Source organism: Pseudophryne corroboree, chromosome 7 (assembly GCF_028390025.1).
Source record: "Pseudophryne corroboree isolate aPseCor3 chromosome 7, aPseCor3.hap2, whole genome shotgun sequence".
Classification (NCBI taxonomy): Eukaryota; Metazoa; Chordata; class Amphibia; order Anura; family Myobatrachidae; genus Pseudophryne; species Pseudophryne corroboree.
The window spans coordinates 412,240,076-412,267,160 of record NC_086450.1 but is presented as its reverse complement, the minus strand read 5'-3'; the positions used below and the strand labels follow the sequence as shown (position 1 = coordinate 412,267,160).

Below are 27,085 nucleotides of genomic sequence, written 5' to 3'. Positions count from 1 at the left end.
GATGAGGGCTTTTACAGGATAAAGCCGCCAATTCTGACACGCACCTGGCCCAGGCCAGGGCCAACAGCATGACCACTTTCCATGTGAGATATTTTAACTCCACATATTTAAGTGGTTCAAACCAATGTGACTTTTGGAACCCAAAAACTACATTTAGATCCCAAGGTGCCACTGGGGGCACAAAAGGAGGCTGTATATACAGTACCCCTTTCACAAACGTCTGAACTTCAGGGACTGAAGCTAGTTCTTTTTGGAAGAAAATTGACAGGGCCGAAATTTGAACCTTAATGGACCCCCATTTCAGGCCCATAGACACTCCTGTTTGCAGGAAATGTAGGAATCGACCTAGTTGAAAATTCCTCCGTCGGGGCCTTACTGGCCTCGCACCACGCAACATATTTTCGCCAAATGCGGTGATAATGTTTTGCGGTTATATCTTTCCTGGCTTTGATCAGGATAGGAATGACTTCATCCGGAATGCCTTTCTCCTTCAGGATCCGGCGTTCAACCGCCATGCCGTCAAACGCAGCCGCGTTAAGTCTTGGAACAGACAGGGTCCTTGCTGGAGCAGGTCCCTTCTTAGAGGTAGAGGCCACGGATCCTCCGTGAGCATCTCTTGAAGTTCCGGTTACCAAGTCCTTCTTGGCCAATCCGGAGCCACGAATATAGTGCTTACTCCTCTCCATCTTATAATTCTCAGTACCTTGGGTATGAGAGGCAGAGGAGGGAACACATACACTGACTGGTACACCCACTGTGTTACCAGAGCGTCTACAGCTATTGCCTGAGGGTCCCTTGACCTGGCGCAATACTTGTCGAGTTTTATAAACATGTGGAAGACTTCTGGGTGAAGTCCCCACTCTCCCGGATGGGGGTCGTGTCTGCTGAGGAAGTCTGCTTCCCAGTTGTCCACTCCCGGAATGAATACTGCTGACAGTGCTATCACATGATTTTCCGCCCAGCGAAGAATCCTTGCAGCTTCTGCCTTGCCCTCCTGCTTCTTGTGTCACCCTGTCTGTTTACGTGGGTGACTGCCGTGATGTTGTCCGAATGGATCAACTCCGGGTGACCTTGAAGCAGAGGTCTTGCTGAGCTTAGAGCATTGTAAATGGCCCTTAGCTTCAGGATATTTATGTGAAGTGATGTCTCCAGGCTTGACCATAAGCTCTGGAAATTCCTTCCCTGTGTGACTGCTCCCCAGCCTCGCAGGCTGGCATCCGTGGTCACCAGGACCCAGTCCTGAATGTCGAATCTGCGGCCCTCTAGAAGATGAGCACTCTGCAACCACCACAGGAGAGACACCCTTGTGCTTGGTGACAGGGTTATCCGCTGATGCATCTGAAGATGCGACCCGGACCATTTGTCCAGCAGGTCCCACTGGAAAGTTCTTGCGTGGAATCTGCCGAATGGGATTGCTTCGTAGGAAGCCACCATTTTTCCCAGAACCCTTTCATTGATGTACTGAGACTTGGCTCGGTTATAGGAGGTTCCCGACTAGCTCGGATAACTCCCTGACTTTCTCCTCCGGGAGAAACACCTTTTTCTGGACTGTGTCCAGGATCATCCCTAGGAACAGAAGACGAGTCGTCGGAATCAGCTGCGATTTTGGAATATTGAGAATCCAATCGTGCTGCCGCAACACTACCTGAGATAGTGCTACACCGACCTCCAACTGTTCCCTGGATCTTACCCTTATCAGGGAATCGTCCAAGTAAGGGATAACTAAAATTCCCTTCCTTCGAAAGAGTATCATCATTTCGGCCATTACCTTGGTAAAGACCCGGGGTGCCGTGGACCATCCATACGGCAGCATCTGAAACTGATAGTGACAGTTCTGTACCACAAACCTGAGGTACCCCTGGTGAGAAGGGTAAATTGGGACATGAAGGTAAGCATCCTTGATGTCCCGAGACATCATGTAGTCCCCTTCTTCCAGGTTCGCAATCACTGCTCTGAGTGACTCAATCTTGAATTTGAACCTCCGTATGTAAGTGTTCAAGATTTTAGATTTTAGATTTAGAATCGGTCTCACCGAGCCGTCCGGCTTCGGTACCACAACAGTGTGGAATAATACCCCGTTCCCTGTTGCAGGAGGGGTACCTTGATTATCACCTGCTGGGAATACAGCTTGTGAATGGCTTCCAAAACTGCCTCCCTGTCAGAGGGAGACATCGGTAAAGCCGACTTTAGGAAACGGCGAGGTGGAGACGTCTCGAATTCCAATTTGTACCCCTGAGATATCACCTGAAGGATCCAGGGGTCTAATTGCGAGTGAGCCCACTGCGCGCTGAAATTCATTGAGACGGGCCCCAACCCTGCCTGATGCTGCTTGTAAAGCCCCAGCGTCATACTGAGGGCTTGGCAGAGGCGGGAGAGGGCTTCTGTTCCTGGGATCTGGCTGATTTCTGCAGCCTTTTTCCTCTCCCTCTGTCACGGGGCAGAAATGAGGAACCTTTTGCCCGCTTGCCCACGAAAGGACTGCGCCTGATAATACGGCGTCTTCTTATGTTAAGAGGCGACCTGGGGTACAAACGTGGATTTCCCAGCTGTTGCCGTGGCCACCAGGTCTGAAAGACCGACCCCAAATAACTCCTCCTCTTAATAAGGCAATACTTCCAAATGCCGTTTGGAATCCGCATCACCTGACCACTGTCGTGTCCATAACCCTCTACTGGCAGAAATGGACAACGCACTTAGACTTGATGCCAGTCGGCAAATATTCCGCTGTGCATCACGCATATATAGAAATGCATCTTTTAAATGCTCTATAGGCAATAATATACTGTCCCTATCTAGGGTATCAATATTTTCAGTCAGGGAATCCGACCACGCCAACCCAGCACTGCACATCCAGGCTGAGGCGATTGCTGGTCGCAGTATAACACCAGTATGTGTGTAAATACATTTTAGGATACCCTCCTGCTTTCTATCAGCAGGATCCTTAAGGGCGGCCATCTCAGGAGAGGGTAGAGCCCTTGTTCTTACAAGCGTGTGAGCGCTTTATCCACCCTAGGGGGTGTTTCCCAACGCACCCTAACCTCTGGCGGGAAAGGATATAATGCCAATAACATTTTAGAAATTATCAGTTGTTATCGGGGGAAACCCACGCATCATCACACACCTCATTTAATTTCTCAGATTCAGGAAAACTACAGGTAGTTTTTCCTCACCGAACATAATACCCCTTTTTGGTGGTACTCGTATTATCAGAAATGTGTAAAACATTTTTCATTGCCTCAATCATGTAACGTGTGGCCCTACTGGAAGTCACATTTGTCTATTCACCGTCGACACTGGAGTCAGTATCCGTGTCGGCGTCTATATCTGCCATCTGAGGTAACGGGCGCTTTAGAGCCCCTGACGGCCTATGAGACGTCTGGACAGGCACAAGCTGAGTAGCCGGCTGTCTCATGTCAACCACTGTCTTTTATACAGAGCTGACACTGTCACGTAATTCCTTCCAACAGTTCATCCACTCAGGTGTCGACCCCCTAGGGGGTGACATCACTATTACAGGCAATCTGCTCCGTCTCCACATAATTTTTCTCCTCATACATGTCGACACAAACGTACCGACACACAGCACACACACAGGGAATGCTCTGATAGAGGACAGGACCCCACTAGCCCTTTGGGGAGACAGAGGGAGAGTTTGCCAGCACACACCAGAGCGCTATATATATACAGGGATAACCTTATATAAGTGTTTTTCCCCTTATAGCTGCTGTATTTTTAATACTGCGCGTAATTAGTGCCCCCCTCTCTTTTTTAACCCTTTCTGTAGTGTAGTGACTGCAGGGGAGAGCCAGGGAGCTTCCCTCCAACGGAGCTGTGAGGGAAAATGGCGCCAGTGTGCTGAGGAGATAGGCTCCGCCCCCTTCTCGGCGGCCTTATCTCCCGTTTTTCTGTGTATTCTGGCAGGGGTTAAATTCATCCATATAGCCCAGGAGCTATATGTGAGGCATTTTTTGCCATCCAAGGTGTTTTTATTGCGTCTCAGGGCGCCCCCCCCAGCGCCCTGCACCCTCAGTGACCGGAGTGTGAAGTGTGCTGAGAGCAATGGCGCACAGCTGCAGTGCTGTGCGCTACCTTGTTGAAGACAGGACGTCTTCTGCCGCCGATTTTCCGGACCTCTTCTGTCTTCTGGCTCTGTAAGGGGGCCGGCGGCGCGGCTCTGGGACCTATCCATGGCTGGGCCTGTGATCGGTCCCTCTGGAGCTAATGTCCAGTAGCCTAAGAAGCCCAATCCACTCTGCACGCAGGTGAGTTCGCCTCTTCTCCCCTTAGTCCCTCGATGCAGTGAGCCTGTTGCCAGCAGGTCTCACTGAACATAAAAAACCTAAAACTAAACTTTTCACAAAGCAGCTCAGGAGAGCCACCTAGTGTGCACCCTTCTCGTTCGGGCACAAAAATCTAACTGAGGCTTGGAGGAGGGTCATAGGGGGAGGAGCCAGTGCACACCAGGTAGTTCTAAAGCTTTACTTTTGTGCCCAGTCTCCTGCGGAGCCGCTATTCCCCATGGTCCTTACGGAGTCCCCAGCATCCACTAGGACGTCAGAGAAATAGAATTTAGCATTAGTATGCAGAGAGTGCTATATATATTAACTATTATGACACCCTTGTAAGGAGAACAAGGGGGAGTTTAATTGCATGTTAGATTAGGTTAGGTGAACGGTGATATGGAAGTGTCCATATAATAATAAGTGGAAGACCATTAATATGCTAGTGTAAAAATAAGATGGGAAATACGGAGATGGGGGGAGATAAGAGCAGTAGGGGGTAAGTGACAGTGCTTGGGGGGTGAAAAAAGGTCGTCAATCGTAATTGTTGATTGGCGGTACATATAAAGGATGTGTATTTATGTGCAACTAGATGCTGCACCTAATTATCGGGAATAGAGTATTAGAATAATATCTGTGCCAAAGGTGAGTTGACGGTGTGTCAATATTCCCTATAATGTTACCGTTACGAGTCCACTGGTCTACCCTTATACAGTACCCAATCTTCTCAAGTGGTTACCCACTTGGTACTGATTGGGCCCAACACTGCTTAGCTTCCAAGATCGGGCGAGATTGGGCGTGTGCCAGTGCGGTGTGACTGTATTCATTGGCGAAATGACTTATTCACACAGTAACAGGTTTTTATTAGGAATAATTGACATTCTATCTAAAAGTGCAAAGTGCCGAAGGATAATAATTATAATATACAAATCCGTATATGCTTGATTGTTGATGCTTCTGTCAAAGAAAGGGTGCGATTTCATATCCTTCATTGAAGCCCAGAGGGTGTATGGTCTTTAATTGAAAAATCCAAAACATTTCTCTTTGGGAGAGCTTCTTGGCCAGGTCTCCACCCCTATCACCACTGGTCACGTGTTCGATGGCTTTGAAGGACATCTCTTCTGGATTGGAATTGTGTTCAAGTTTAAAATGTCTATAGTAGATGAGTCTCCAGTTTATTCTTGATGCTCCTCACATGCTCTTGTATCCTAATTTTGAGAGTTCTTTTTGTCTTGCCCACATATTTTTTGTGGCACGTGCATTCAATTAAGTAAATTACTGATGTGATGTTGCAGTTCATAAATTTTTTGATCTTGAACTCCTGGGTGCCATCCGTAGTACTGAAGGTTTTTCTGTTGGGGTTGAGGTACTTGCAGATGTTGCAATGTCCACATTTGTAGGATCCAATGCATTTGGGTAAAGTATGCTGATTGTCTTCAGGTGGTAGTTCCCGTAGCATGCTGGGTGCAAGGATGTCCTTGAGGTTTCTTGATTTCCTAAACACGAGTTCTGGTTGGGTCGGGAGGATTCCCTTAAGGATAGGGTCCATGAGAAGTATGGGCCAGTGGTTTCTTAGTGATGTCCTGATGGCATGTTCATGGTTGCTGTAGGTCGTTATAAATGAAACCGCCTCTTTTTTCTCTGTCTTGTCCTTATGTCAGCAAGTCTTTTCTCTCCAGGTTTCTTGTCTTAGTGACCGCTTTGTCCAGAATTGCTTTGGGGTACCTCTTCTCCTCGAACCTTTTTCTATATATTCCCAATTGTTCCTCACAGTCCTACGGTTTGGTTACAGTTTCTCTTGATTCGGTGAAATTGAGAATATAGTATATTATCTTTCCATTTTTTTGAGTGATTGCTCTTATAATGTAAATAGCTGTTCTTATCAACAGATTTGATGTAATTTTTGGTGGAAACCATACCTTGTTCTCCGGTTAGAATCAAGTCCAGGAATTCAATAGAAGTTTTATTTAAATTACAAGTAAATGAAAGGTTAAAATCATTGATTTGTAAAAGTTTAAAAAAATAAGAATTTACTTACCGATAATTCTATTTCTCATAGTCCGTAGTGGATGCTGGGACTCCGTCAGGACCATGGGGAATAGCGGGCTCCGCAGGAGACAGGGCACATCTAAATAAAGCTTTTAGGATCACATGGTGCGTACTGGCTCCTCCCCCTATGACCCTCCTCCAAGCCTCAGTTAGGTACTGTGCCCGGACGAGCGTACACAATAAGGATGGATCTTGAATCCCGGGTAAGACTCATACCAGCCACACCAATCACACCGTACAACTTGTGATCTGAACCCAGTTAACAGTATGATAACAAAAAATGAAGTAGCCTCTGAAAAGATGGCTCACAACAATAGTAATAACCCGATCTTTGTAACAATAACTATGTACAAGTATTGCAGACAATCCGCACTTGGGATGGGCGCCCAGCATCCACTACGGACTATGAGAAATAGAATTATCGGTAAGTAAATTCTTATTTTCTCTAACGTCCTAGTGGATGCTGGGACTCCGTCAGGACCATGGGGATTATACCAAAGCTCCCAAACGGGCGGGAGAGTGCGGATGACTCTGCAGCACCGAATGAGAGAACTCCAGGTCCTCCTTAGCCAGAGTATCAAATTTGTAAAATTTTACAAACGTGTTCTCCCCTGACCACGTAGCTGCTCGGCAAAGTTGTAATGCCGAGACCCCTCGGGCAGCCGCCCAAGATGAGCCCACTTTCCTTGTGGAGTGGGCCTTTACAGATTTAGGCTGTGGCATGCCTGCCACAGAATGTGCCAGTTGGATTGTGCTACAGATCCAACGTGCAATCGTCTGTTTAGACGCAGGAGCACCCATCTTGTTGGGTGCATACAATATAAACAACGAGTCAGATTTTCTGACTCCAGCTGTCCTTGAAATATATATTTTTAATGCTCTGACAACGTCCAGTAACTTGGAGTCCTCCAAGTCGCTAGTAGCCGCAGGCACCACAATAGGCTGGTTCAAGTGAAAAGCCGAAACCACCTTAGGGAGAAAATGAGGACGTGTCCGCAGTTCTGCCCTGTCCGAATGGAAAATCAGATATGGGCTTTTGTATGATAAAGCCGCCAACTCTGAAACTCTCCTGGCTGAAGCCAGGGCCAATAGCATGGTTACCTTCCATGTAAGGTATTTTAAATCTACCGATTTTAGAGGCTCAAACCAATGAGATTTGAGAAAATTCAAAACTACGTTCAAATCCCACGGTGCCACTGGAGGCACTATTGGGGGTTGTATATGTAGTACACCTTTGACAAAAGTTTGTACTTCAGGCACTGATGCCAATTCCTTCTGGAAGAAGATTGATAAGGCCGAAATTTGAACTTTAATGGACCCCAATTTTAGGCCCATAGACAATCCTGCTTGCAGGAAATGTAAGAATCGACCCAATTGAAATTCTTCCGTTGGAGCCTTCTTGGCCTCACACCACGCAACATATTTCCGCCAAATGCGGTGATAATGTTGTACAGTCACTTCCTTTCTAGCCTTAATCAAGGTAGGAATAACTTCCTCTGGAATGCCCTTTTCTTTTAGAATCCGGCGTTCAACCGCCATGCCGTCAAACGCAGACGCGGTAAGTCTTGGAACATACAAGGTCCCTGCTGAAGCAGATCCCTTCTTAGAGGTAGAGGCCACGGATCCTCCGTGAGCATCTCCTGAAGTTCCGGATACCAAGTTCTTCTTGGCCAGTCCGGAGCCACCAGTATTGTTCTTACTCCTCTTTTCCGTATAATTCTCAGTACCTTTGGTATGAGAGGCAGAGGAGGGAACACATACACTGACTGGTACACCCACGGTGTTACCAGAGCGTCCACAGCTATTGCCTGAGGGTCTCTTGACCTGGCGCAATATCTGTCCAATTTTTTGTTGAGGCGAGACGCCATCATGTCCACCTTTGGTTTTTCCCAACGGTTCACAATCATGTGGAAGACTTCTGGATGAAGTCCCCACTCTCCCGGGTGAAGGTCGTGTCTGCTGAGGAAGTCTGCTTCCCAGTTGTCCACTCCCGGGATGAACACTGCTGACAGTGCTATGACATGATTCTCCGCCCAGCGCAGAATCCTTGCAGCTTCTGTCATTGCTCTTCTGCTTCTCGTGCCGGCTTGTCGGTTTACGTGGGCGACTGCCGTGATGTTGTCCGACTGGATCAACACCGGCTGACCCTGAAGCAGCGATTTTGCCAGGCTTAGAGCATTGTAGATCGCTCTTAGCTCCAGTATATTTATGTGAAGGGACGTCTCCAGGTTTGACCACACGCCCTGGAAGTTTCTTCCCTGTGTGACTGCTCCCCAGCCTCGTAGGCTGGCATCCGTAGTCACCAGGACCCAGTCCTGTATGCCGAATCAGCGGCCCTCTAACAGATGGGCACTCTGCAACCACCACAGGAGAGACAACCTTGTTCTTGGTGACAGTGTTATCCGCTGATGCATGTGCAGATGCGATCCGGACCATTTGTCCAGCAGATCCCACTGAAATGTCCGTGCATGGAATCTGCCGAATGGAATCGCTTCGTAAGAAGCCACCATCTTTCCCAGGACTCTTGTGCATTGATGTACTGACACAGTTCCTGGTTTTAGGAGGTTCCTGACAAGTTCGGATAACTCCCTTGCTTTCTCCTCCGGGAGAAACACCTTTTTCTGAACCGTGTCCAGAATCATTCCCAGGAACAGCAGACGAGTTGTCGGGGTCAATTGAGATTTTGGAAGATTCAGAATCCACCCGTGTTGCTGAAGCACTACCTGGGTTAGTGCTACACCGACTTCCAGCTGTTCTCTGGACTTTGCCCTTATCAGGAGATCGTCCAAGTAAGGGATAATTAATACGCCTTTTCTTCGTAGAAGAACCATCATTTCGGTCATTACCTTGGTAAAGACCCGAGGGGCCGTGGACAAACCAAACGGCAGCGTTTGAAACTGATAATGACAGTCTTGTATCACGAACCTGAGATACCCTTGGTGTGAGGGGTAAATTGGGACATGCAGATAAGCATCTTTTATGTCCAGGGACACCATGAAGTCCCCTTCTTCCAGATTCGCTATCACTGCTCTGAGTGACTCCATCTTGAACTTGAATTTCTGTATGTACAGGTTCAAGGATTTCAGGTTTAGAATAGGTCTTACCGAACCGTCCGGCTTCGGTACCACAAATAGTGTGGAATAATACCCCTTTCCCTGTTGTAGGAGGGGTACCTTGACTATCACCTGCTGAGAATACAGCTTGTGAATGGCTTCCAAAACCGACGTCCTTTCTGAGGGAGACGTTGGTAAAGCAGACTTTAGGAACCGGCGAGGGGGAGACCTTTCGAACTCCAACATGTAACCCTGAGATATTATCTGCAGGATCCACGGGTCCACTTGTGAGCGAGCCCACTGATTGCTGAAAATCTTGAGTCGACCCCCCACCGCTCCTGAGTCCGCTTGTAAAGCCCCAGCGTCATGCTGATGGCTTTGTAGAACCCGGGGCGGGCTTCTGGTCCTGGGCAGGGGCTGCTTGCTGCCCTCTCTTACCCTTTCCTCTGCCTCGCGGCAGATAAGACTGTCCTTTTGGTCGCTTGTTTTTATAGGAGCGAAAGGACTGCGGCTGAAAAGACGGTGTCTTTTTCTGTTGGGAGGGGGTCTGAGGTAAAAAAGTGGATTTGCCGGCAGTTGCTGTGGCCACCAGGTCCGAAAGACCGACCCCAAATAATTCCTCTCCTTTATATGGCAATACTTCCATATGCCTTTTGGAATCCGCATCACCTGACCACTGTCGCGTCCATAAACTTCTTCTGGCAGATATGGACATCGCGCTTACTCTTGATGCTAGAGTACAAATATCCCTCTGAGCATCTCGCATATAAAGAAAGGCATCCTTTAATTGCTCTAGAGTCAATAAAATACTGTCCCTATCCAGGGTATCAATATTTTCAGTCAGAGAATCCAACCACACTACCCCAGCACTGCACATCCAGGCTGAGGCTATTGCCGGTCGCAGTATAACACCAGTATGTGTGTATATACTCTTCAGTGTAGTTTCCAGCCTCCTATCTGCTGGATCCTTGAGGGCGGCCGTATCAGGAGACGGCAACGCCACTTGCTTTGATAAACGTGTGAGCGCCTTATCCACCCTAGGGGGTGTTTCCCAGCGCGCCCTAACCTCTGGTGGGAAAGGGTATAATGCCAATAACTTCTTGGAAATTAGCAGTTTTCTATCTGGGTTAACCCACGCTTCGTCACACACGTCATTCAATTCCTCTGATTCTGGAAAAGCTACAGGTAGTTTTTTCACCCCCCACATAATACCCCTTTTTGAGGTACCAGCAGTATCAGAGATCTGCAAAGCCTCCTTCATTGCCGTGATCATATAACGTGTGGCCCTATTGGAAAATACGTTTGTTTCTTCACCGTCGACACTAGATTCATCTGTGTCGGTACCCGTGTCGACTGACTGAGGTAAGGGACGTTTTACAGCCCCTGACGGTGTCTGAGACGCCTGAGCCGGTACTAACTGGTTTTCCGGCCGTCTCATTTCGTCAACTGACTTTTGTAATGTGCTAACATTATCACGTAATTCCATAACTAAAGCCATCCATTCCGGTGTCGACTCCCTAGGGGGTGACATCACCATTACCGGCAATTGCTCTGCCTCCACACCAACATCGTCCTCATACATGTCGACACACACGTACCGACACACAGCAGCCACACAGGGAATGCTCTAATCGAAGACAGGACCCTCTTAGCCCTTTGGGGAGACAGAGGGAGAGTTTGCCAGCACACACCAAAAACGCTATAAATGTATATAAACAACCCTAGAAGGTGTTGTTTTTGATATAAGCGCTTTTAATATATCAATATCGCCAAATTATGCCCCCCTTCTCTTTGTTACCCTGTTTCTGTAGTGCAGTGCAGGGGAGAGTCCTGGGAGCCTTCCTCACAGCGGAGCTGAGCAGGAAAATGGCGCTGAGTGCTGAGGAGAATAAGCTCCGCCCCTTTTCCGGCGGGCTTTTCTCCCGGGTTTTAAGAAAACTGGCCTGGGTTAAATACATACATATAGCCTTAATGGCTATATGTGATGTATTTATTTTGCCACTAAAGGTATTTAATATTGCTGCCCAGGGCGCCCCCAGCAGCGCCCTGCACCCTCCGTGACTGAATCAGTGAGACGTGTAGCAACAATGGCGCACAGCTGCAGTGCTGTGCGCTACCTTCATGAAGACTGAGGAGTCTTCTGCCGCCTGCTTTCCGGACCTCTGTCTTCAGCGTCTGTAAGGGGGATCGGCGGCGCGGCTCCGGGACGAACCCCAGGAGGACCTGTGTTCCGACTCCCTCTGGAGCTAAGTGTCCAGTAGCCTAAGACTCCAATCCATCCTGCACGCAGGTGAGTTGGAAATCTCTCCCCTAAGTCCCTCGATGCAGTGATCCTGTTGCCAGCAGGATTCACTGAGATTTAAACCTAAAAAAACTTTTTCTAAGCAGCTCTTTAGGAGAGCCACCTAGATTGCACCCTTCTCGGACGGGCACAAAAACCTAACAGAGGCTTGAAGGAGGGTCATAGGGGGAGGAGCCAGTACGCACCATGTGATCCTAAAAGCTTTATTTAGATGTGCCCTGTCTCCTGCGGAGCCCGCTATTCCCCATGGTCCTGACGGAGTCCCAGCATCCACTAGGACGTTAGAGAAACCCTTTGTTCTACATTTTAACTCCAAAGGCAGCTTATCCCTGCCGAGTATTTAGGGGTTAGCTGACACCTTATATTATTGAAAGGAGTGTCTTTAATCGAAGTATTTTACTGTATTAATCTATCTACTCATATACACCTGTGGCGCCGTACCCCCACTGCCCAAACTAATCGATAAGACTTGTAAGGCAGCCTGGTGTCTGTGTCTAGATCTGCAGCATGTTCAGGATTAATGAACGCACCAACAAACGGAATGATTGGTGCCAAAAGATATTTAATGAAGAAACTCAGAACAGCACCGCACCCCCATCTGGCGACCTAGATGACCTGTTTTGGGGAATGGAACGGCTACTAGCGAAAGAAATAAAAACATGGTGGGATATTAAAGGACTAGAGCATTATATTGAAGTGGACAGGATACCAAGAGGACTAAGAATATTGAAACAACCCACCCTTGGAAACACTGAGCCTGAATTTATTGAAAAATGGGATTCTATCCTACATACATGCTCTGTAAATTTAATGAAACTTCTAATTAATGAAAGAAAAAGAAGTGCAGTGGCACTCGAGAAAGAGATCAAAGACAAGGAAACGGAGTTAGAATCCCATAAAAACAAAGAAGACTACCGTATTAATGAGACCGTTCTCAACAAAAAACTGGAACACACTGAAGAGGAAGTCATACGAGGAAAAGAGAAAAAAAATTCTCAGAGATAAAAGGGACTATGAACAAGGGAACACTAAGAATTGGAGTAGATTTAAAACTTTTGACAAACCCAAGAAAACGGACCAAAGATATCAGTGGAAAACCATACCGTTAAAAACGAGATCTGTATGGAGAGACGAATCACCATCAACACCATATACAAGAACCTCTAATAGATTTGCTGCTTTGAACCGACTAAGATCAAACAATGAACAGGATTTTTTATCTGTAAGACAAGGAGCAAGACCAAAAAACCCCCCCAGGAGCACAATTTGCGAGGATGTCAAACACGCCTCTCCTCTAAAAAGAAGATTTACAGAAGTAGAGGAAAACGGGGCGGCAGGAGGGAAAGAATCCAAAAAGAGAAACCTATAAATACAGCAGATAAAGGAATTTTCAACTTATCCTCCCATATCCTCACTGACCCAGAACAAACCCTTCTAAGCAAATTACTTTCATTTGCACCCTCTGAAGGACTGAACAAGTTTGACACCTTCATTGACCTTAATAAATTTGTGCGAAAACTCACGCTAAAAAGACATTTTATGAAGAAAGACCATGCCATCATATTAAATTATGAAGATAGATCTAAATCTGGACTCAAACCAAAAAGTAAATATTATCCAGTGGAATCTAAAGGGAGCAACTTGAGTATCTTCTATGATTTAGTAAAGAAAGACATCTGCGAAACGGAACCTGCACCAGTTACAAATAAAAATTTGCACAACAGAGAAATAGAAGCCCTAAAAAAACTTCAGAAAAACAAGCAGATTGTTATAAAACCGGCTGATAAAGGGTGGGGTTGGTGATCTTGGATCGTGACAAATATGTCCAGGAAGCACAAAGACTTCTAGGAGATTCTCACTCCTATAGAGTGCTGCTAGACGATCCTAAAGATTCATATGTGGAAGAATTAAGATCATTACTCCTACAAGGCCTGAGAAGGGATATTATCACTAAAGATGAATTTTCTTTTTTAATGTCATCCAACCCCACGACCCCCATTTTTTACTTTTTACCAAAGATCCATAAGGACCTGTCCAACCCTCCGGGAAGACCGATAGTCGCAGGGATAGACTCTCTTACGTCCAGCCTATCTAAATATGTGGACATATTTTTAAATCCATACGTTAAGAAACTCCCATCCTTTCTTAAAGACACCACCACGGTACTAAATGAAATGAAAGATGTGGAATGGAAGGAATCATACCTATGGGCGACTATCGACGTACAATCATTGTACACTTGTATAGAACACAAAAAAGGAATTGAAGCAAGCAGAGAGTACCTGAACAAAGATGACTCCCTCACAGATCCCCATAAGAAATTTATTTGCGACCTGATGGAATTTATCTTAACCCACAATTATTTTAAATTTTTAGATAAATTTTACCTACAACAATGCGGTACCGCTATGGGTACTATTTTCGCACCGAGCTTCGCAAATTTGTTTATGGGACAGTGGGAGGAGAAACACGTTTATTCTACACAGCACTTTAAAGAATCAATCATCATGTACAGGAGGTACACTGATGATATCCTGATCACATGGGATGGGAGTGCAGAATCATTTATGGACTTTTTTAAACTTTTACAAATCAACGATTTTAACCTTTCATTTACTTGTAATTTAAATAAAACTTCTATTGAATTCCTGGACTTGATTCTAACCGGAGAACAAGGTATGGTTTCCACCAAAAATTACATCAAATCTGTTGATAAGAACAGCTATTTACATTATTAGAGCAATCACTCAAAAAAATGGAAAGATAATATACCATATTCTCAATTTCACCGAATCAAGAGAAACTGTAACCAAACCGTAGGACTGTGAGGAACAATTGGGAATATATAGAAAAAGGTTCGAGGAGAAGAGGTACCCCAAAGCAATTCTGGACAAAGCGGTCACTAAGACAAGAAACCTGGAGAGAAAAGACTTGCTGACATAAGGACAAGACAGAGAAAAAAGAGGCGGTTTCATTTATAACGACCTACAGCAACCATGAACATGCCATCAGGACATCACTAAGAAACCACTGGCCCATACTTCTCATGGACCCTATCCTTAAGGGAATCCTCCCGACCCAACCAGAACTCGTGTTTAGGAAATCAAGAAACCTCAAGGACATCCTTGCACCCAGCATGCTACGGGAACTACCACCTGAAGACAATCAGCATACTTTACCCAAATGCATTGGATCCTACAAATGTGGACATTGCAACATCTGCAAGTACCTCAACCCCAACAGAAAAACCTTCAGTACTACGGATGGCACCCAGGAGTTCAAGATCAAAAAATTTATGAACTGCAACATCACATCAGTAATTTACTTAATTGAATGCACGTGCCACAAAAAATATGTGGGCAAGACAAAAAGAACTCTCAAAATTAGGATACAAGAGCATGTGAGGAGCATCAAGAATAAACTGGAGACTCATCTACTATAGACATTTTAAACTTGAACACAATTCCAATCCAGAAGAGATGTCCTTCAAAGCCATCGAACACGTGACCAGTGGTGATAGGGGTGGAGACCTGGCCAAGAAGCTCTCCCAAAGAGAAATGTTTTGGATTTTTCAATTAAAGACCATGCACCCTCTGGGCTTCAATGAAGGATATGAAATCGCACCCTTTCTTTGACAGAAGCATCAACAATCAAGCATATACGGATTTGTATATTATAATTATTATCCTTCGGCACTTTGCACTTTTAGATAGAATGTCAATTATTCCTAATAAAAACCTGTTACTGTGTGAATAAGTCATTTCGCCAATGAATACAGTCACACCGCACTGGCACACGCCCAATCTCGCCCGATCTTGGAAGCTAAGCAGTGTTGGGCCCAATCAGTACCAAGTGGGTAACCACTTGAGAAGATTGGGTACTGTATAAGGGTAGACCAGTGGACTCGTAACGGTAACATTATAGGGAATATTGACACACCGTCAACTCACCTTTGGCACAGATATTATTCTAATACTCTATTCCCGATAATTAGGTGCAGCATCTAGTTGCACATAAATACACATCCTTTATATGTACCGCCAATCAACAATTACGATTGACGACCTTTTTTCACCCCCCAAGCACTATGTCACTTACCTCCTACTGCTCTTATCTCCCCCCATCTCTGTATTTCCCCTCTTATTTTTACACTAGCATGTTAATGATCTTCAACATATTATATGGACACTTCCAAATCACCGTTCACCTAACCTAATCTAACATGCAATTAAACTCCCCCTTGTTCTCCTTACAAGGGTGTCATAATAGTTAATATATATAGCACTCTCTGCATACTAATGCTAAATTCTATTTAATATATCAATGTCTTAATTAACCCTATATAAATTCTGCGCTTAAATAACACACTCCGTTTCTGTGTGTAATAAATTTGGGACCATTATGCATTTAACATACCCAATCCATATGTATTAATACTAGTCTTTCTAAAAATAACCGAATTCTAATGCACGCTTATTAGTACACTAATTTTTGTATTTGTTTTGTTTATTTGAGCTGCTCCTGCACCTTAATATAAGGAAATGTCTGCTATCTAAAGGCTCCTTAAAGATGGCCGCCGCATGCATTGAAAGTACAATCTAAAACCTACTTAAAGATGGCCGCCGCACCATTGTACATCCCGCCCCAACCCACGATCACTACAGAGGATATGAAGTAGCCGCCCAACCGGAAGAAGGGCAGAAGGACACACACGCCCATCCGGAAGATTGGCAAGACAGCTGCACTATGAGGACGCTTTTCCGGAAGTCGCGCATGGTGCGCATGCGCAATGAGAAACTATGGACACAGGAAGTGGGGCGGAAATGACGCGGAAAGCGTCCTGAACGATTCTCTATGCTCTTTTGGTCATATCTCCATAATTAGCTCTCGTTTTGATAAGAGACAAGTATATTTGGGCTCATCATTAGCAGCCCAATCCCTTACCTACATTTATATCAAACTTTGTGGTAGAACACTGAATTTGGATACCAACAGGAAGTGATGTCACAGTCACTTATCCTTAATCATAGCTGCTATAAATAAGAGTGTTTGCACACTAGTCCCTTACCCCTTGATGAAGTCTGATGGACGAAACGCGTTGGGTGTACCTCTACTGACTCTCCATTTTTAAAGATAAGCATCACTCTCTTATCTTAAAATAGCTTTTATCAGTATTATATTGCTTATACTGGTTTTATGTGATTCTGGGTTCTAGCTAAATTATACAATTTTATCTATTCTCTTTGGTATTTTTTAAGCTTTTACCTTATATATTTTTTATCCAATCACTATGTTTTAAATTATAAATAAATATATTGTTAATTTTTTTCGAAACCGTATCCTGTGATATTCTTCACTTTTATCTACATATTAGACACTGTAAGTCGCTTATACCCCTATCCCCCCTTTGTTCTACATTTTAACTCCAAAGGCAGCTTATCCCTGCCGAGTATTTAGGGGTTAGCTGACACCTTATATTATTGAAAAGAATGTCTTTAATCGAAGTATTTTACTGTATTAATCTATCTACTCATATACACCTGTGGCGCCGTACCCCCACTGCCCATATATATATATATATATATATATATATATATAGGCAAAAAAGGAGATTGACTCATTGATTAACTCATCACAAAATCTCTTAAACCACAAGGCCTACAATCTTGAAACTTGGCAGGTAGCTTCTCCTTAGGTCCCAGGTGCTTGCTAAAATGTATGTATGTATGTACGTATGTATGTTCCAACATAACTCCGGAATGCCTGCAGCAATTTACAACAAACTTGTTACACATATGATTTACAATCTGGGAACAAACACTGTGGGGGATAAGACACCCGCTAGCACCCCTAGGGGTGGGACAGCAGCACAGAGTATAATCAGGAGGCAGCATAACTCCGGAATGCCTGGACCAATTTACACCACACTTGGTACACATATGACTTACAATCTGGGAACAAACACTGTGCGGGTAAGACACCCCTAGGGGTGAGGCAGCAGCACAGACTATTTCAGTAGACAGCATAACTGTGGAATGACTGGAAAAATTTACACCAAACGTGGTACACATATTACTTACAATCTGGCAACAAACACTGTAGGGGTAACACACCTCTAGCACCTTTAGGGGTGGGACAGCAGCACAGACTATATCAGGACATGCATGATATGTCAGTGATGACAGGGCTGCATGTGACAGTGGCAGTGACATGATGTAAGGAGGGGAATGGAGGTAGCAGGAAGCCACTTGCTGAGAGTTATACAGTGGGAGGAGCAGGGTCCCCAGCAGCACGCAGCATATTAGGCGATGCATGATATGTCAGGCAGGACAGGGCTGCATGTGACATGATGTGAGGAGATGAATGGAGGTAGCATGAACCCACACACTGACAGTTATATAGTGGAAGTAGCAGGGTCCCCCAGCAGCACAGAGTATATCAGGAGATGCATAATGTGCTGTGCTATATAAGAAACTGTAAGTAAATCGATAATTTCGCAGGGGCACTGACATGATGTGAGGAGGGGAATGGAGGCATGAGGAAGCCACAGACTGAGATCTGTATAGCGGGAAGAACAGGGTCCCTTGGGGGACCAAAAAAGGGTCTGGCCACTACACAAAGTGGGTCAGGGAAGCAAGATATGCCTATATACTAGATCTCCAACCAACGTGAACTAACGAACTATAATTCTAATTTACCATCCTCATCCCGTAGTGAAGCACGGGTATTTAGCTAGTATTATTATACTGGCTTAATAAATTAGATACCTTCAAGCCTAATCTCAGTGTCATAGCTCCATGTCCTTCCTGCTATTATAAAAAATATTTTTTTTCTTCACGTCTATAAAATTCATATGACACATAACAGAAATTACATCTAAGCTACACCGATTACATTTGTCACAAAGATAATAACTATTTTTATAACACAAACTACTGTATTGAGTGAGTATATGTATATTAAGGCAGCCCTGTGTTCTGAAACATTTTGAATCCTTTTACTCTACCTAACGTCAGAAGTATTACATGCCAACCGGGGTAGGCACACTCATGTAATTATTTTAGTAGTGTGAAAAGGAAGACGGCCCTTTGCACCCCAGCTTTAAGATGAATGAAAGATGCATTAAATGATGTACAACACATACAGATGTGTCCTCACACACCTAGTGTCTATACGTCGCTATACTGTGCGGGACACCTGCCGTGACAGAGTCGCTCCAAAAAACACAATTCATAGTGCACTAGAGAGGCTAGGCTGTAAGATGCATTAAATGATGTACAACACATACAGATGTGTCCTCACACACCTAGTGTCTATACGCCGCTATACTGTGCGGGACACCTGCCGTGACAGAGCCGCTCCAAAAAACACAATTCATAGTGCACTAGAGAGGCTAGGCTGTAACTTTAACCAGGAATTTGGAGTGAGAATAAGCTGCGGCATCACAGCACGTCTTATACAGAGTCACACACGGATGTACAAATGTCGCACATGAAACGGACTGTGATAGTGTAGTCTAGCAGAGTAGTTGTGCCACTTCCAGTTGTTTTATTTATGCGAGTAAGATGGACATTTTCAGTGCAGCCAAGTCACCCGGGACTGTTTGGCGCACCTAACGCCACAGTCATGTCCCAGTAGAGTTCTGTACCTAAGTCCGGGGCATTGCTGGTATCCTCTGGTACGGAGGAAGCCTCGACGATGACATGGGAAACGTTCACAGGATCTTCTACAGACGGGACCACCTGCTGTTACACACACACACATATGAGAAATATCACTTCCAATACCAAAATTACGGTATCCTTCCTCAACATAAATCACATTTACCAAATATAAAATCAGCCGTAGAAAAAAAAAGCATAGTTGTAATTAGTGGCTTGGCATATATAAACAACAATACCATATAATAAATGCAATTATATAACTGGTACAGTTGTGTCCTCGTATCTAGCCTCAATACGTATGCCAAGCACCTCGAGATGGCTGGCATGATGAGTGAGCCGGCGGTTCCCGGGCAGCTCTGCTAACGTTATTTTCTTGTAACGCAGTATTTCATATGAAGGCACAGGCGTGGTCACACACAGAATATACACATGCTGCATATCAATCTAATCAGCAGAGCCTACTTGTGAGTCTTATTTGCATAGTGATGCGAATAAGATGCATTTTCAGGGAAAAAATGCATAAAAAGACGCCCAGTGTTAGTAAACGTGCTCACGACTAGGGGCCTGATTCAGACCTGATGGCTGCTGTGCGTTTTCACACAACGGGTGATTATCAAACTACTGCGCATGCACCACAATGCCCAGGCGTGTCGCAAAACAGCGACAGGATGGTGCGAAAATTTTGATCGCATGGCCTTTGCAAGGTGATTGACAGGAAGAGGACGTTTGTGGGTGGTAACTGCCCGTTTTCTGGGAGTGTCTGGAAAAACTCAGGCGTTCCCAAGCGTTGTCAGGGCGGGTATGTGATGTTAGCTCCGGCCCTGATCATCCTGATTTCTTTGCACTGGAGGAGAAAGTATTGGGCTACGCACAGACTGCACAGAATGGGAAAAACATTCGATGGTGAGTGTGATGTGAACGGTTTTGTAGCTGTCCGCTGACTGAGGGGAATTTTCATACAGCGTACACATGCAATCGCACACTTGCACAGGGCGAATTCTCACTCCCCTTGGGCGGCGACTATCTGATCGCAGGACAGTGTAACTTGCAGCACTGCGATCAGGTCTGAATTAGGACCTAGGTGCGACTACCAGGGCTATGTAACGAGGACACCTCTTTAGTGTGCAATTATGTAATATTACGGATAAGTAAGGACAAAATATCCATTTCATTGACTCATTTTTGCAGACAATGCAGCTCTTGCCACCTATGGGACATGGGCATATACATGGATATATATACATGGCTCTAGAAACATTGTGCCTTTGGGTCATTCTTGCGATATTGGGACTGATTCTGAGGTTGTTCCAGATACAAAGTTACTTTCTATTTTGTTCTGCTTCCACCTCAGAATGAGATCCACTGATACAAATATCCGGATGCCTTAATGTACAGGGCCCTGAATTTAACTGCACTGAACCCCTTTGGGATTAGATGGAATTCTGACTGTGAGCCAGCCTTATTGCCCATCATCCGTGCCCGACCTGACAAATGCTCCTGTGGCTGAATGGAAGAGAACCCCGACAGGCCAAGCTCTAGTGGAAGTCCTTCCCGGTACAGGCTGTTACAGCAACAAAGGGAAGGCCAGCCCCATAGTAACACCTATGGTTTTTGTAATGGGATTTTCTACAAGTATGTACATACTGTATGGGTATGATGTCTGGGTGTCCACATACTGTGGCCATGTAGTATATTTACCCACATATAGGACCTGATTCAGCGGTGGACACAGAAGCTCCTGCAGCTGCGTCTATTGGCAGGTCGCCTGTTTGTGAATTAATGCAAATGCTGTTACAAAGCCTTTCCCCTATGTACATCCGCGCGTCCAACTGTGTAAGGACTGAGACACTATCAGCAGCTGTAATCCCATTGGTGAGTCTTTAGATGTCACTAACAGTTGTGCAATCAAAACTTGCATCAGCTCTATGATAGGAGCTGTTTCTCCGAGAAGGGTCTCCTATGTGAGCAGCCAGGAATCTGTGTACACAGCCACTTTCACTGACACGTCAGCCACCCTCATAACACGCCTATGCCTAAAAAAAAATATATGTTGCTGCCATCCAATGTACAGTAATGTGTGCTGGAATCACATTGTAATGCCAGATCAGTTCTGGCTCACCCCTGGTGTAGAGAAAATAGGATTTTAAATACCTACTGGTAAATCCTTTTCTCGTAGTCCTCAGGGGATACTGGGAATCCATTTAGAACCATGGGTATAGATGGGTCCACTAGGAGCCCTGGGCACTTTAAGAATTTGATAGTGTGCGCTGGCTCCTCCCTCTATGCCCCTCCTACCAGACTCAGCCTAGGAAACTGTGCCGGAGGAGATGGACATACTTTGAGTGAAGGATAGATAAGGATAGTGGTGAGATTACGAACCAGCACACACAACAAGAGAAAAGCCATGCTAACCAAACTTGAAACCAGGAACAGCAATAGCTGAACCAAACAACATTACTTAACCAAGTAACAGTGCAGGAAGAACGAAGCACCGGGCGGGTCGCCCAGTATCCCCTACGGACTACGAGAAAAGGATTTACCGGTAGGTAATTAAAATCCAATTTTCTCTTGCGTCCTAGGGGATACTGGGAATCTATTTAGTACCATGGGGAAGTACCAGAACTCCCAAACCAAACGTGTTCGAACCTGACCAAGTAGCTGCTCGGCAGAGCTGTAAAGCCAAAACACCCCGGGCAGCCGCCCAAGAAGAACCCACCGACCTAGTAGAGTGGGCCTGTACAGATTTTGGAACCAGCAAGCCTGCCATGGAATAAGCATGCTGGATAGTGAGACTGATCCAGCGTGCAACTGACTGCTTCGAAGCAGGGCACCCAATTTTATTGGGATCATAGAGAACGAACAGCGAGTCTGATTTCCTGTGACGAGCTGTTCTCTTTACATACACCTTCAAAGCCCTCACAACTTCCAAAGACTTTGAAGTAGCAGAGGTATCAGTACCAACCGGAACCACAATAGGTTGGTTGATGCGAAATGCGGACACCACCTTAGGAAGAAATTGCTGACGAGTCCTGAGTTTAGCTCTGTCCTCGTGGAAAATTACGTAGGGGCTTTTGTAAGACAATGCCCCCAGCTCCGACACACGTCTTGCTGAAGCTAAGGCCAGCAGTGTGACGGTCTTCCACGTAAGGTACTTTACGTCCACCACCTGTAACAGTTCAAACCAGTCCAATTGGAGAAGTGCAGAACCAAATTGAGATTCCAAGGTGCCGTGGGAGGCACAAAGGGAGGTTGGATGTGCAAAACACCCTTCAAGAACGTCTGGACCTCAGGGAGAGAAGCCAATTGTTTCTGAAAGTAAATAGACAAGGCCGAAATCAGGACTTTAATGGAGCCTAGACGTAGGCCCACATCCACTCCCGACTGCAGAAAAAGCAGGAAACGTCCCAGATGGAATTCCACCGCAGAAAATTGTCTGGTTTCACACCAAGAGACATACTTCTTCCATATACGGTGGTAATGTTTAGACATTACCCCCTTCCTGTCTTGGATCATAGTCGGGATGACCTTGTCAGGAATCCCTCTCCTGGCTAAAATCAGCCATTCAACTTCCATGCCGTTAAACGCGGTAAGTCTAGATAGACGAACGGGCCCTGTTGCAGATCCTCGCGAAGAGCTAAAGGCCACGGATCTTCTATCAGCATCTCGAGAAGATCCGCGTACCAGGCCCTTCTTGGCCAGTTTGGAGCAATGAGTATTGCTTGAACCTTTTCCCTTTTTATTCTTTTTAGAATTCTTGGGATCAGCGGTAATGGAGGAAACACGTACACCAGCTGGTAGACCCACAGAGTTGTCAGAGTGTCTACCGCCACTGCTTGTGGGTCTCTCGACCAGCTTCTTGTTGAGTCGAGAGGCCATCATGTCGATCTGTGGATATCCCCACCGACATGTCAATGACTGGAACACCTCCGGGTGAAGGCCCCACTCCTCCGGGTGCAGGTCATGTTGCTGAGGAAGTCTGATTCCCAGTTGTCTACTCCCAGAATGAAGACCGCCGACAACGACACAACGTGTTTTTCCGTCCAATAGATCTATCTGAAAGGGCCTCGCATGAAACTTTCCGTACTGAAGCGCCTCGTAAGAGGCCACCATTTCCCCCAGAAGGTGAATGCACTGATGCACCGAGATCCGGGTTGGCTTCAGGACAGCTCGAACCATCGACTGGATTACCATAGGCTTTTCCAAGGGAAGGAACACTCTCCGAGACTCTGTGTCCAGTATCATTCCCAGGAAAGGAAGCCTCTGTGTCGGATCCAGGTGAGATTTTGGTAAGTTCAGAATCCATCCGTGATCCAGGAGTAGTCTGGTTGAGAGGCCAATGCTGTCCAACAATCGCACCCTGGACGGTGCCTTTATCAAAAGATTGTCCAGGTACGGAAATATGTTCACTCCCATTTTGCGGAGTAGAAACATCATCTCTGCCATCACTTTGGTGAACACTCTCTCGGTGCCATGTAGAGACCAAATGGCAGGGCCTGGAACTGGTAGTGACAGTCCTGCTGTGCAAACCGTAGATAAGCCTGATGAGGCAGCCAGATCGGAATGTGAAGGTACGCATCCTTGATATCCAGCGACACTAGGAATTCCCCCTCCTCCAGGCCTGAGATCACTGCTCTCAGAGACTCCATCTTGAATTTGAACACTCGCAAGTACGGGTTCAACGACTTGAGGTTCAGAATCGGTCTTACCGAACTGTCCGGTTTCGGTACTACAAACAAGTTGGAATAATACCCCTTGTTTTGCAGAAGAGGTGGAACTGGAACAATTACCCGAGTCTGTAACAGTTTTTGAATGGCGTACTGTAAAGTTATACTTGCCTCTTGTGAAATCAGGATTTTGGTACTTACCGATAAATCCCTTTCTCCGATTCCACAGGGGCCACTGGAGTGTAGTTACAATGGGGAGATAGTAGGTGGTATTGGTAGCTGGCACTTTAAAAATTCTCACACTGTGGCTAGCTCCTCCCCTACTATCTCCCCTCCAAGCCAGTCTACGTTAAACTGTGCCCGAGGAGAGCTGTAATAAACAAACCGTAAGGTAGAGGAGGTTAACGACGCCCTGTAAACCAGGCGAACACAAACTAAACCTGGAACAGAACCTGACAAAAAACCAGGCTAGCCTGAACCCAACAAGCAGTCATATGGTGATCTGCAATCGTTAATCAAACAAAAATCAGGAGAAACAGCGCTGGGCGGGCGTCCAGTGGCCCCTGTGGAATCGGAGAAAGGGATTTATCGGTAAGTACCAAAATCCTGATTTCTCCTTCATCCACTAGGGGCCACTGGAGTGTAGTTACAATGGGGACGTCCCAGAGCTCCCAAAAAACGGGTGGGAAAGCGCTGAGAGTCCTGTAAAAACTGCTCGGCCAAACAGTGATGCAGAGGCCGTAAAAGTGTCAAACTTGTAGAATTTGACAAAACGAATGTCGGTTTGACCAAGTAGCCGCCCGACAAAATATTCATGGAGACCCCGCGGGCGGCTGCCCACGAAAGTCTTACAATGCGCGTAAAGCGCGCTGAAATGGAAAACGGAGGTTCCCTAGTAACCGCCAAGAAGACTGTCTGATGATCAGATGTATCCAACTGTCCAGCATATGCTGGGGCCCCGGCTATTTAGTACGGGAGCATCATCCAGAGCAAAGAAGAAAAAACACTTCATCGAATAGCCTGAGACCTCTGTAGAGAGAGTTGACGAGCTCTGACAACATTCAGAGAGGATTGAAAACCACTAGTGTCAGATTTATATGAAAAATGGACCTCCCCTCTGGAAGAAACGACCGCTGAGGCCGAAGCCGAGCCCGGGGAGTTGCCAATAGAGTACTCCCTGAACAAGAGGCCGAACTTACGGCCGCTAGGCTAATCTCATTTGGAAGAAAAGCGAAAAAGGCAGAGACCTAAAATTCCGGTCAGTGTGGTTTGAAGCGCAGCGGAGCAAAAAACCTCCCAGAGAAACCAAAGATGAATGGTAACTGGAAGAAGGGGGAAAAAACCCCTTTTATCTTCATTATGTTCCATAAAGTTTTCCCAAAGTGGCAAAAGCGAGAAGAGGTAATAGACTTCTGAAATCGGAGCCCAGTAGGCCTAACCGAACTAGGGAACTCCTCCCTTCTGAGGTCTCGTGAACAGTCACACGGGTAACCGAAACCAGTGTAAAATTGAACAAGGAGAAAAAAGGAGCCTGTTGAAGTAGACAGTCCAGTCGAGGTAGGAGCCAAGGCTCCTCTACTGACAACAGGCGTATCTGTATCTTCAAGTCATGCGTGGCCCAACCAGCGCCACCGAGAGGACTAGCACGCATAATCCCCTCCTGTGTTACTGAACATGAAGTAGAAATAGAAAAAGGAGGCAGGATAGAATAACCAGAAAACTCCCCGGAGCCCTGAGGGCCTCCACGGCTACTGCCGTCCGAGAGTAATAAAGGGTTAACGAGTCAGTCAGAACGCCCTGAGGTCGATCCGAAATCTCCGCCCACAGCGGACCAGCTGACAAAACTCCGGGGCATGTTCCCTCACCCAGGAGTCTGACCTGGTGGCTTGATCTGGAAACAAGATTGTTGTCCCCCGTTCCGAGAGGAATGGAGGCGACCACTCATTACGTCGCAACTTGACTGAAGAAATAGAGTCTCTGGTGCCGAGGAATGAAAAAACCTCTGACGGACCGTGTTGAGAAACGTCTATGCGGAGCATAAATTGGATCTGTGTCGAATCAGAAGCTCGTGGATCCTCCGGATATTCAGAAGCCACCTAATGTACAGAGTGGGATAGTAGCAGTAAATTGTCCCATTAGGGAACCAACGTCACCCACTGCCCCTGAAAAAGAGTTATTCTGTTATCTTTCTAAACTCTGTGGGAGCGGAAGAGAGAAGAGTAAAGGACTTACAGTGAAAATGAGAATCCTGTTAAGGGGGAATCTGAGAAAAGCCTGTCCAACGGAAATCAGTAAACAGGCATCTCTGAAGACAAGGGACACGTAAAACTCCCTTTCTTGTTTAAACTAGCAATCACAGACTAAAAGGATTGTAAGGCCAGAATAGGCCTGTCCGAGCCACTTGGCTTCGGAACGTGAAAAGAAAACAAAGGCCTGAGAACTGTCCTAATTCAAATGATATGTGAAAAACAGGGATCAACACCCTTTGCGGTTAGAAACCTATGGAGCGCAGCCTGCAGTATGACTCTCTTGTCATCGTAAATCAGCCGACCTATGCCGAGGGACTCCTGAGACGGTTGTAACCGCCCAAGCCTTCTCCCATCGACCTGCGCCTACCCTGGGACCCTGCAGGTGTAATGGGTGTATAGGATGACATAAAATCAGACTGGACTGAGGATGTTGAACCTCTGCTTCAGCCTTTTTACCCTGAGAACCCCTGGCGACGAAGATATCACCCGTGTGGAGTCAAAAACCTGAAAGGGCACGAAAAAATCTAAAGGGAAGACCAGTAAAGGTCTGTCTTGGAGCTGGGGCAGTAGTAGGAGAAATCAAAGTGGACCTACCTCCATTGGTTCAAGAAATCCTGCAGAAAGTTCCTTCCCCAGAACCATCTGCCCCGTAGGATTTCATGTTTACTTGTCACTGTCGCAGCCCCAGAGGTCGTCGGGTTAAGACAGCCCAAGCGAAGATGCAGGGTCCGAGTCTGTAGACATGGAGACCTCCAAGGAACATAAAGCAGAATCGTGATTCTGACCTGTATCAAAGTATCAATTGATCCTGATGCGAAGCATCC

At 46.0% G+C, this 27,085-nt stretch overlaps 1 protein-coding gene and 2 pseudogenes across 7 annotated transcripts in view; 1 reads left to right on the top strand and 2 right to left on the bottom strand.

Annotated features, from left to right (window-relative positions):
- E4F1 (E4F transcription factor 1) overlaps positions 1–27,085 on the bottom strand; it is a 124,382-nt gene that overhangs the window by 34,578 nt on the left and 62,719 nt on the right. For 4 of the 7 annotated variants that reach the window (XM_063934712.1, XM_063934714.1, XM_063934713.1 and 1 more), the window contains exon 3: positions 19,333–19,429. The exons of 2 other annotated variants lie outside the window; for them this stretch is intronic. In XM_063934712.1, coding sequence (XP_063790782.1) covers positions 19,333–19,429 — 97 coding nt within the window. The remainder of the gene's footprint in view (positions 1–19,332; positions 19,430–27,085) is intronic. One more of the 7 variants, XM_063934715.1, reaches the window with a different exon arrangement.
- Positions 4,987–5,105, bottom strand: LOC134946172 (5S ribosomal RNA; annotated as a pseudogene).
- On the top strand, positions 15,455–15,573 carry LOC134946171 (5S ribosomal RNA; annotated as a pseudogene).